The 12,010-nt window shown below is 37.2% G+C and overlaps 1 protein-coding gene across 1 annotated transcript in view; it reads right to left on the bottom strand.

Annotated features, from left to right (window-relative positions):
- The window catches only part of LOC126355207 (fidgetin-like protein 1), a 190,079-nt gene that overhangs the window by 76,093 nt on the left and 101,976 nt on the right, over nucleotides 1-12,010 (bottom strand). The window contains exon 4 of the mRNA XM_050005454.1: nucleotides 11,403-11,591. Coding sequence (XP_049861411.1) covers nucleotides 11,403-11,591 — 189 coding nt within the window. The remainder of the gene's footprint in view (nucleotides 1-11,402; nucleotides 11,592-12,010) is intronic.

Here is a 12,010-nt window from a genome sequence, read left to right as displayed (position 1 = left end):
TGAAGAAGCAACTATTGGTTGCGAAAGCTAGAAATTTTGTGTGTGTGTGTACGTGTGTTATTTTATTGTGCCTGTCTACCGGTGCTTTCCCGCTTGGTAAGTCATGGAATCTTTGTTTTTAATATATTTTTCCCATGTGGAAGTTTCTTTCTATTTTATTTAAATTATTTAATTGGATAGATAAAACAATCTACTCACCAAGTGGCGGCAGAATACACATAAAAGACTGTTGTGACTGGCAGGCTTAAGGAGCCAGTGGCTACTTCAGGCAGAAGGCTTGATGGGGTAGGAAGAAGGGTGAACGAAAAGGACTGGATAGGTCTAGGAAAAGGGGTAGATTTTGGGAAAGCCACCCAGAACCACGGGTCAGGGGAGACTTACCATATGGGATGAGTCTTTCCTTCTCATCCTGTATGGTAAATCTTACCTGACCCGCAGTTTTGGATGACTTTCTCAAAATCTACCCCTTTTCCTAGACCTTTCCAGTCTCTCCCCTTCACCCTTCTTCCTTCCCCTTCAACCCTTCTGGCTGCAGAAGGAGCTACTGGCTCCAACAGCTTGCCAACCACAACAGTCTTTGATGTGTGTGTTCTGCTGTCACTTGGCAAGTAGATTTTTTATAAACCCTAAGAATGGATATCCTCATATCACAATGCAAGTTGATCATTTAACATTTTTGTGTAACAGTTCCTTCTATACTCCTTGATGGTACTCAACTACCTTATCATAAAAACACACCAACAGATCCCAGCATATGGGATGAGCATTTAAACTGGAAAGAAACTATAACAGCATGCAGGAAATATCTTTTTTGTCTACATGCAATTCACAAGTTTAGAAAAATATCAGGACAGTGAAATGAAAATAAGACATATAAAAATGTATGTAAACTTTTTATTATCTCAAAATAGTAAGTATAAAAGTGAAAAAGCTTGCATACTTTGCCTACTTTCATTCAATAATGTCATATGGTATAATATTTTGGGGTAACTCTTCAAGTCAAACAAAAGTTTTCAGAGTCCAAAAGCGTGTAATACGTATTATTTGTGGAGTAAACTCACGGACGTCTTGTAGAAACCTCTTCAAAGAACTGAGTATACTAACTACTGCCTCTCAGTATATTTACTCCTTAATGAAATTTGTCCTAAATAATATATCTCTTTTTCCAACAAACAGCTCAGTTCATACATACAACACCAGGAACAAAAATGATCTGCACAAGGACTTAAAAGCACTTACTTTAGTTCAAAAAGAGGTCCAATACTAAGGAACACTCATCTTCAATAATTTGCCAGCAAACATATAAAATTTAGTTACAAATAAAGATCAGTTTAAAAGGAGCCTGAAAGACTTACTAGTGGCCAACTCCTTCTACTTCATTGACGAATTTTTTAATAGAAACAAATGATGTGTTGTATATATTTATACCATTAATATTGTTATTTCAGCCTTTTTTTTTTTAAAAAAAAAGGGGGGGGGGTGACATGTTCCACATCCATGAGGATCTCCTCAACACGGATCTATGGAACGAAAAACAAATCTAATCTAATCTAATCATGTGCATTTATCCCACTGGGGACAAGATAGTTGACACTTTCATGGAAAAATGTCTGTGGTTGCCTACAAAGCCATGATTGTTCCCAGGTGTGCACCTCTTTATCCAAAGGAAATCACAGGCAACAAATGTATCTTATTCAGGTTTCAAAGATTCGAAAAACATGCAAGGACGGTTCAAGATTGTATGGAGGACACGTAAGGGCTTTCCATCAAAACTTCTGTAGTGTAGCTGAAAAAACCTTGGCAATAAGTGGGACCGTCCACCAGTGCAAAATCTAGTTCTGGAGAATCTTTACTTTTGTGAGATACTTCAAGATGGCACATACAGTAAAAACTCCAGATGATTCAAGCTAGCCATGAATGCTTGCTCAATGTGTGTGTATAACTGTCAGTCAGTTGACCAGAATCCTTCCTGTGATCAGGATGGAGGCAACAGGATAGGCAACATGACTTTCCCATCCTATCATTTCCTGACTGATTTCTTAGTTACTGGTTTTCTCAATATTTCTCCTTGCACATCACTCATGAACCTTCTACTCATAGCCACAACTAATGCACCCAGCATCTTGGCTGTACCTGCGTGTAACATTAAATCTTTTTCCATCTCCATCACAGCCTTACGACCCAACAACAAACTATCCAGAAGCCTATCTCTTATCCTAAACCACTCTGAATTCAAGAGGGGATTAACACTTCATCTATTATCACTGGTGGTGGTGTGATCATACTGCCATTCTACCTTATGCAATACTAGCTGTTACCTGCGGCTGCACTCGCATACCAGTACGTTTGTTACAATGAATTATGGTGAGCAAGTTCTTGTACATGTAAAAACATCAGCTGCCCTCATGTTTGTACCTATTTGGGTACACACAGCTTGTGAAATGCGTGACTGCACTGCCTCCCACCTTCCCACATGCCACAGTGGAGGCCACGACATGCTGCTGAGCAAGGAAGGAAGGAAGGAAGGAAGGAAGGAAGGAAGGAAGGAAGGAAGGAAGGAAAGAAGGAAGATTGGACTGAACATTCCATTGACTTCTAAGTCATTAGAGATGGAGCACAAACTCATATTTTGTCAAGGATTGGGAAGGAAATCAGCCGTGCCCTTTCAGAGAAACCATCCCAGCATATGTCTGGAGCGATTTAAAGAAGTCACGGAAAACCTAAATCTGGATGGCTGAACACATATTTGAAGTGTCATCGTCCTGAATCGAGTCCAGTCTTCTAACCACTGTGACATGTCACTCAGTACATTGCCGAGCAAGGCATGAGGAGGGGGGCATGGGCAGGAGTGCGCACCTAATCATCATACTGCTGTAGTGGCTGTACATTATGCAACAAATTTAATAATTATTTAACTTGGTTTATGTTCACTGAAGTTACATTCCCTACTTCATACTCTTAGAGTCCATTTTTTTAAATATCCACACCATACTTCATAAAAATTGATGTGGCAATTTAATCATGAAAAGGTAACAGACAAAGTTACTCTCACATTTAAAAGCTTATTATCGATTTGGACATTTTGGTAGTGTTGCGGTGCTTGTAATTTGAGGCACTACACTGGAGCCAGTCTTAGTCACCAGCACAGACATGAGGCAGTCAGCCTGTGTCAGGAATTGTGTGAGCAGCTAGACATGGCCTATCACAATGTAAATTGCATTACGCAGAAATTGGTGATATTTAGTCTTATGCTTCAATGCACTGTGGTTTGAATGTTATGAAGAATTGGATGAAAATATTTTTATAGGCGTATACTGTAAAGGAAATGCAATACTAACTAGTGAGATTGAAGAATGTATGAAGGAGATGAAAAATGGAAAGGCAATGGGAATTGATGAGATTCCTGTGGATCTGTTAAAGTAACTGGAGAAAGAAGGAAAAAGGGAGTTGATTGAATTGTGTAATCAAATATACATGACAGGAAAATGGCCAAAGGACTTTACAGAAAGTATCTTAATACCTATAGAAAAGAAAAAAAACAGCAAAAAGTGTGAGGAACATAGAACAGAGAGCCTGATACCGCACGCAGCTGAAGTTTTGCTGTGGATGCTCAACAGAATGCTATATGGAAAGCTGAATTGCATAACAGATGAACAATTTGGTTTCAGGTGAGGAGTGGGAACTAGAGATGCCATTGGGCTACTGAGGGTGATAGGGGAGAGGTACATGGAGAAGAAAAGGAAGGTGTAAATTGTGTTCATTGATCTTGAGAAGGCTTTTACTGTATCAGATGGGACAAACTGACGGAAATCCTAAGGAAACATGGAGTTGACTGGAGGGATAGACAGCTAATTGAGAATTTATATTTGAACCAGAGAGCTAGAGTAAGAATGGGAGGTAAGATGAGCGAAGAAATTGAACTGGGAAGAGATGTAAGACAAGGTGGTTGTTTATCGCCAACACTGTTCAATATATACCTGGAGGAAATTATTAGTGAAAGTTTTGATAGAAGGAGAGGAGATTCTATAGGGGGCTGAGAGGGGAGTGTATAAGATTTTGAGACAAAATGGTTGTGATGGTAGAGGGTGCAAGAGAAATGGAACAAATGTTAGATGATCTAAACACAAAATTAGAATAATATGGGATGAAGATTAACAAGAAGAAAATGGAAAGCATGGTAACTGGAGGAAAGGGGAGAAAATGCTTTATGAAAATAGGGGGGAAAGGAAATAGAGCAAGTGAATAACTTCAATTACTTGGGAAGTGTAATAATGGATGATATATATTGCTCAACAGAAATTAGGGAAAGAATTGCAATGGCAAAAGAAGGATTCAAGAGGAAACAGAAATTACTTTGTGCCACTAAACAAAGGTCTGAGGAAAAGACTTGTTACATCTGGAACATTGCACTATATGGTGCGGTGACCTGGACATTGAGGAAGGAAGATGAAAGAAGATTGGAGGCACTAGAAATGTGGATATGGAGAAGAATGGAAAAAGTGAAATGGGAAGACAGAGTAAGGAATGAAGAAGTGTTAAGAAGAGTTGGAGAAGAAAGAAACATGCTGAAAGAGAAAACGGAACTGGATTGGACACTATTTGGGAGGGACTGTTTATTGAAGGAAGGGATAGAAGGAATGGTGGAGTGAAAAGGGGAAGAGGAAAAAGAAGATATCAAATGTTGGACAATATCAAAGGAGGCAAATATTCAGATATGAAAAGACTGGCTATGGACAGACAAAAGTGGAAGAGGCTTAACCCATGACAAGACCTGCTGTAAGGCAGAATACCACACATACAGTGTATCCATTAACAAATGGAAAATGCTGTTTGCTTATTGTGTTTATGTACATGTGAACATAAACTTCAATAACATAATTAAAATTATGTGGTGCTTCTAGTGAACAGATGCACTTACCAACAATATGAAGCCAGTTCTTATCAACTTTATTGCAGTACTAGGTCACAAAAATATTAGTTGCACAATAATGAATTAGTTCTGAACACAGATGTAGAATTAACAGTTATCAAATGCAAAGTGCAAACTGGTAATTTTCATTTAAGGATTTCCACAATATATGTAAGTGTATTTTCAAGTCTGAGGTATGTTATTTGAAACTTGCCTCACTCCCTACATAGCTGATGCCTTCAGGTACGATCTGTGGATAGTGAACAGATGCAGCCTATGTACTGTTGAAAAGCGAGTGATTGATACAAACTGTGTAATAACATTAGCAAATCTACAAAGGTGACATAAGTTTCATAAATTGCCATGTACAGGTATAGGCAATGCAATCAAACAACATAATCAAAACAATACCAATATGCAGATTTTTTTTTTAAAAAAAAAGAAAAAAAAGAAAAAAGGTAAGAGAGATGCTTTCAGTGTCTCCTTTCCAGGATAGTCCAAATGTCTTCATTCTGCCCAACAATGAACCAGTTAATTTCTGTCACAGTGTGAACTCTATCAATGATTTCCTCATCCTTATTTGTCTCTGTTTACTTTCTTTCACTTATTTTTCACTCTTTCCTGGACTATCAAAGTTGTTCTCCAGGTTGCATTTCTTCTGTACTGCCCCCAAATTTGGCACTAATGTAATGAAGGAGTTATTTACCATCTTCACACACACACACACACACACACACACACACACACGAGAGAGAGAGAGAGAGAGAGAGAGAGAGAGAGAGAGAGAGAGAGAGAATGATTAGCTGAAAGCAGGTGTTATCTCAATGCTGTTCTTCTCACACCTGCAGAAGGATCATGGATCATGCAATCATCTGAATATAATATATCCTTGGTCCAGCTGACTGCTGTCTCCAGGCAAGAACACTGTATGCTAATCTCACCAGAACAATTAATACAGTTGATGGTGGTCCTCTTACACAACACGGAAGGTCAATAGCGGATGCATCAGAAACCATTGCTGCTGCTCCCAAGAGAAAGTGAACATACAGCACCCCGATGATGAAAGCTGGCAAAAAAACTGATGAATTGCTATTGAGTAGCACTGACATTATATTCAGCCAGCTGAGTCAATGACCATTATCTTTTTAATGTCAGGGTAAAAGGGGTTCTACATCTTGCTTAAAGGGTAACACTTATTTTGTGTGCCTTGGTACGACAGTTCTCTGCAACCCCAGATTTTTCACGCACCATGAAACGTGTGGCAATGGTGCTCAGCACACGGGTCGAATGGTGTGCATTGTCTTACCAATATATAACTTCGCAAAATGGCAAGGGGTTTTTGTAAACACTGGGGTTCGTAAGTCTGAGGTCATATTTTGCCAAGCCAAGGAACACACTAATCTTAGCTGGCAGATGAAACACACTTCTAATATTACATCTTTTTAAAACCCTTCCTATTTTTGAAGATATGTGCATCTTCTTGTGGTTCAGGTGCAGATCCAAACTCGAAGGCACGATAGATCTGTTTGTCTGTGTAGCCAATCTGCTCTTGAACATAAACTACAGGGGATCCAGCTCTTGGGTAGAGTTCTCTGCACTTGAGATGGCACAAGTGCTCTTTGACAACATCCACATAACCCCCATGCATTGATACAATGGATGGCAACTTGCTGCGTGCAGATACTGGTCTGTGTGTGTGTGTCTGTTCTTGGTAAACACTGTCTCGCAGTCATGTCATCCTTCCTATAGACCCTTCAATTAAAATGATCCTCAGTAGCCTTTCTTCTAAATCCGTCATAAATAAATTGGTGATTCTGGGGGATAATAGGCTCCCCACAGCCACTCCCATCAGTTTGTTCAAAATAATTGCCACTGAATAAAAAAAAATGTCAGTGTCAACACATGATGGTAAAGAACAAAAATGATCTGCACAAAGACTTAAAAGCACTTACTTTAGTTCAAAAAGGGTTCCACTACTCAGGAACACTCATCTTCAATAATTTTCCAGCAAACAAAAAAAATTTAGTTACAAATAAAGATCCATTGACGAACTATTTAATAGAAACAAATGATGTATTGTATATATTCATGCTATTAGTATTGTTATTTCAGCTTTAAAAAAAAAAAGTTGACATGTTCCACATCCACGAGGGTCTCCTCAGCATGGATCTATGGAACGAAAAACTAATCTAATCTAAACTCATCATTTCCATATCTATTTTTTCACTAATTACCATCAAGGATTCTTCAAGAGGAACCAGGTAAAAAGAAAGCCTACATCAAAGCTCACAAGCAAATCTGTGGGACCAAGACACAAAGACTTCACTCACTGGATAACGATCACAATACTAGAAATATGATGTTCACATTTTCCGAAGTCAGGGATAAGAACAGACATTTAATAATTAGCATATTCTTATGCAGGTGCACCTAAGTTAGGCACAATAGGACGAAGTGGAATCCCTTGTTTGTGAACTTCTGGCAAACTGTATAATCTCGGCAGAACGACAGCACCAGGACAATGCTTTTTTAACACTTCTTCAGAACTGAAAGACTCTTCTGTTTTATTTATTCAGTGGGTCATTCTGCAATCTTCAGAATGCTGAATCCTTAAGTAAAAGATCCATTTTGCCCACATAACCATCCTGTGGAGGAAGAACCATGGCATTACCTCTGACCGCTGGTGGGATTAATAAATCTGGATCTTCTCTAATGGATCAGATTGCTGGCCATCTATCATCTGTTGGGACAGAGCCCGATGCAACATATGTGAAAACTCTTGTCTGATTTTTTTCTGCTCAGTTCTCAGGGAAGCTGGATATAGCTTGCTGCACTGAGCAATTACACTATGGGAAATTGTATACAGGACAGGTAAAGCACACCATTTGACACAGATGAACTCTGTGCCACTGCTCTACACATTTGATGCAGCCTGAGAAATCTGGGCAGTAGAATACTGTATTACAGAAGGACACAAAATGTTATATAACAACACAGAAACGATTGCCCCTGCACCTCACTATTGGGTCTGTGTATTAACAGAAGCTATCAAAATTACACTGGAAGGTAACATTACAAATCAAGACAAGGGTTACCCTTTAAGCAAGATTTGGAATCCTATTTTATCTTACATAAAAAAAAAAAAAAAAACAGCAGTAACTGACTCAGCCAGAAGAACGTATTGATAGTGGTACTTGATAGCAATTCATCGTTTATTACCAGCTTTCACCACTGGGGCACTGTTAAGTTCACATGCACTATGGGACAACAACGAAGATTTGTAGCACACATGCTGTTGGCCTTCTGCAGTTTATAAAAGGGCTGTCATTCACACAACCAATAGGTTCCGGCAAGGTTAACATATAGTGTTCTCAACTGAAGATGGCAGCCAGGTGGACCACAGAAACATTTTCAGATGACTGTATGACTCAACCGCAGACCTGAAACAAACATCATTAGCTGATATGCTGGGAAAGTTTACAAAGCCTCAGTTACCACTTTTATGTCAGCAGGGCTGACTCCATACTACACTGATCTGATACAGTGACCAGCAAGTATAATAATAAATTATATTACCAATATAGAACTTCCAATCATTAATGTCTGCTGTAAACAGTGATTAGATTAGTTTAATACTTGTTCCACAGATCATGAATACGACACTTCGTAATGATGTGGAACATGTCAGGTTAATAAAAGATGTCTGTACAAGATATTACATTACACAAAATATTGCATGACACTAATGTTTAAATTGGTTTTTTTTCCCTTAATTTATATCTAAAAATTCAGCCAATGAGTAGAAGGAGTTGTCATCTAGAAATTCTTTTAATTTATTTTTAAATGTTGGTTGGCTATCTGTCAGGCTTTTGATGCTGTTTGGTAGGTGACCAAAGACTTTTGTGGCAGCATAATTTACCCCTTTTGTGCCAAAGTCAGATTTAACCCTGCATAGTGAAGATCATCCTTTCTCCTGCTATTACTTTTGAACTGGGTTGGATTATTAACAAGTTTCATAAGTGAATATATATACTGTGAGGTTACTGTGAGGATCCCTAGATCCTTAAATAGATGTCTGCAGGATGACTGTGGGTGGGCTCCAGCAATTATTCTGATTACACATTTTTGAGCAATGAATACTTTTCTACTCAACGATGAATTACCCCAGAATATGATGCCATACGAAAGCAGTGAATGAAAGTAGGCATAGTAAGCTAATTTACTGAGATTCGTATCACCAAAATTTGCAATAACCCTAATAGCATACGTAGCTGAACTCGGACGTTTCAGCAGACCATCAATGTGTTGCTTCCAGTTTAACCTCTCATCAATGGACACACCTAAAAATTTTGAAAATTCTACCTTAGCTACAGACTTCTGTTCAAAGTCTATATTTGTTACTGGAATTGTGCCATTTACTGTACGGAACTGTATATACTGTGTTTTATCAAAATTTAAAGAGAGTCCGTTTGCTGAGAACCACTTAATAATTTTGTGAAAAACATCATTTACAATTACATCACTTAGTTCTCGGTTTTTGGATGTTCATTACGTGAAGACAACATATAAGCAGATTTACCGAAGTCTTTATTTGCAAGTTCTGCCATATGGTAGGTACGATAGGCGATAATGTCTCTATCAACAAAACTTTCAAGTCCAGGAACATTAGGAACTCCACGCATAATGTTCAGTGTTGAACTGAATTCAATATTTACTTAAATTATTGTAAATTAGTTGCTTTTTATCACCTTCCATATCAAAAATATTTCAGTGATTCAAAGAAAGCGACAAATTTAGACAAATATAGTGATCAGATGCTCTTCAGAAAACAGAATTTACTTTGCCTTATATAAAGAAACAGGCTGTATTGGGTCATGTGGAGTACCCAATGCAGCAGGTTTTGTAGTATGCGATACACGCTAAAATATGTGGGTAGTGTAGGGTATAAGGACACTTAGTAAATAAGGTCATTTAAAGCAACGGTGTGAAATAGTTGTAACAAAAATATTAAACTGTGTCACAGACCTATTAATGAATGTTCTTAATCAGGTAAGTCATTATCACTTTGATATGAACTTAGGGATATTTTGAAGAGAAAAAACAAGTTCTGGAATCAGTGTAAACAATGATTAAATGTTAGTAATCTTTTTCATTCAGTTTTGTAATTATAATTCAATTAGCAAAATTCATTGTTTACCATAGTGCAAATTAACTGTGTAAACCATTAATTTTGGAAAAGCTTAACATTTATGTATCTTTGCAAGTCAGGACAACATAGTCTTACAGAAATCACCAACTAAAAATCTGTAATTAAACTCGTAATTAACATTTCTGGAACATTTTATACAGAAATTCACTGCAATGTTCACATATTACAAAAACTAGACAAGATTCATTTAAACTGTAGAAATAATGTTACAAGAATGATTCATTAGTTTTTTGTAATACAATTTAAAGATTTTGTGATGTACATAATTATTAAGCATTTTAGCCTTCAAATGTTGTAAAATATCATTTTGAACATTTGAATTGTAATTTTAAAGTTGTAGAAATATTACCAGTTCAAAATTGTTTCATACAACCACATAATTAATTAAACTATGTAAAAGACACTCGAGAATGTTCTGGACTGAATAATAAGAACTTAATTGTTAACTATACGTTTGTTTCAAAATTGCACTTGTAAAAGATCGTTAATTTTAGAAATATGCATTATCACTGTACTCATTTTAATTTCTACTAAAACTGTGCAATGTCAGTTTTAGCTGGATTAACTTATTGAAATTGCAACACCAAACATGAAATAACATAATAATGTCAAAGAATGTAATTGTTAAAAGATGTATAAATACACCTTGTTGAAAGCCTTTGAGGCGCATGCGGAGTGCGGTTGGAGCATTACCTGGTGTTCTCCGATTCCTGTAAAGTAGTGACAAACAAACAAGTGTTGCCAACAGATTAATTGGTGTACGTTTGATAGTGACCTAAGACTTTCTGCAGCAAAGTTATCACCTCCAAAAATGTGAAACATGGTACGAGTACAATGTTAAACCTGAATTGATGGGATTGCTACATTAGATTCGGTGAAAGGAGCTGGTATGAGAAGTTATTGTTAGATTTGACGTTGGAGCTCGGCTTCTGGACCTTTTTATTGTTTTACTTACCAGTTGCAGATTACTTATTGTCACACGCTGACCGTCAATTATTTATTGGCTTTTGAAGCCAGCATGTTCATTTCTGGAGGAAAATATGTCTGACCCCTTAGCCACTTCCATAGTGGCAGAAAATGTCTTAGTTATCTACCATGTTTCACTAGAAACCCAGCAGAAAGTAAACTGGTACTGTTCTCATAGCAGCCAGAAAATTTTTTTTACTGTCCCTCAGTTTATTACTTTCTTACAAAATAAGTTTCTTCAAGAATGCAATCATTTGGCAGTGTACTTAAAAAACTAAGGAAATTGATTGTAATAAAAAATGAGATAGTTCATATTACCTGTTTCTTGTTTTTGGAACAAAGGGTGGTTGGGGATTGGTGCTTGCTTCAGATTAGTATGTAATAATGAATTGCCATGATTAGCATTAAAGCTATCTTCTACCTCTACGGGTAAAGCAGACCCCAAATATTGCTGTTTATTATTCTGCAAACCAGTTGCTGATCCATTGTGGGGCGTAGTACTGGGCACTGAAAAGGTGATAATGTTTAGACAGATTAGCCTCATTAAAATAACAAAGTAATTAAAAACTACTACTGCCCAACAAACTCTGTCATTCCAGTAAACACTGTGGTAACTGTAAAGCAAAGGCATGTATCTATATGATACTATCAGGTCATAACAATACAATATGACAATAAACAGTGAACAATGAACAGTTTAACACATTAATGAAACAAAAAAGTACTACACCAGGGGGTAAAGGCCATGACATTCACACAACGCATACAAGATTCTAAAAAGGCTGTTGAAATATTAGCAAAACTGTAAAATAAACAAAAAAGTAAAAGAAATTGGGGTGTTTGAAATATTAATGTGTCTGGACCTTAACATTATCATAGAAAATTTCTTGGCTGCTGTTAGAAATTTTGTATAGAATTAGACTTAT

This window comes from Schistocerca gregaria, chromosome 3 (assembly GCF_023897955.1).
Source record: "Schistocerca gregaria isolate iqSchGreg1 chromosome 3, iqSchGreg1.2, whole genome shotgun sequence".
Taxonomy (NCBI): domain Eukaryota; kingdom Metazoa; phylum Arthropoda; class Insecta; order Orthoptera; family Acrididae; genus Schistocerca; species Schistocerca gregaria.
The sequence above is the reverse complement of the archived record's forward strand: the minus strand, read 5'-3'. Positions and strand labels throughout refer to the sequence as shown.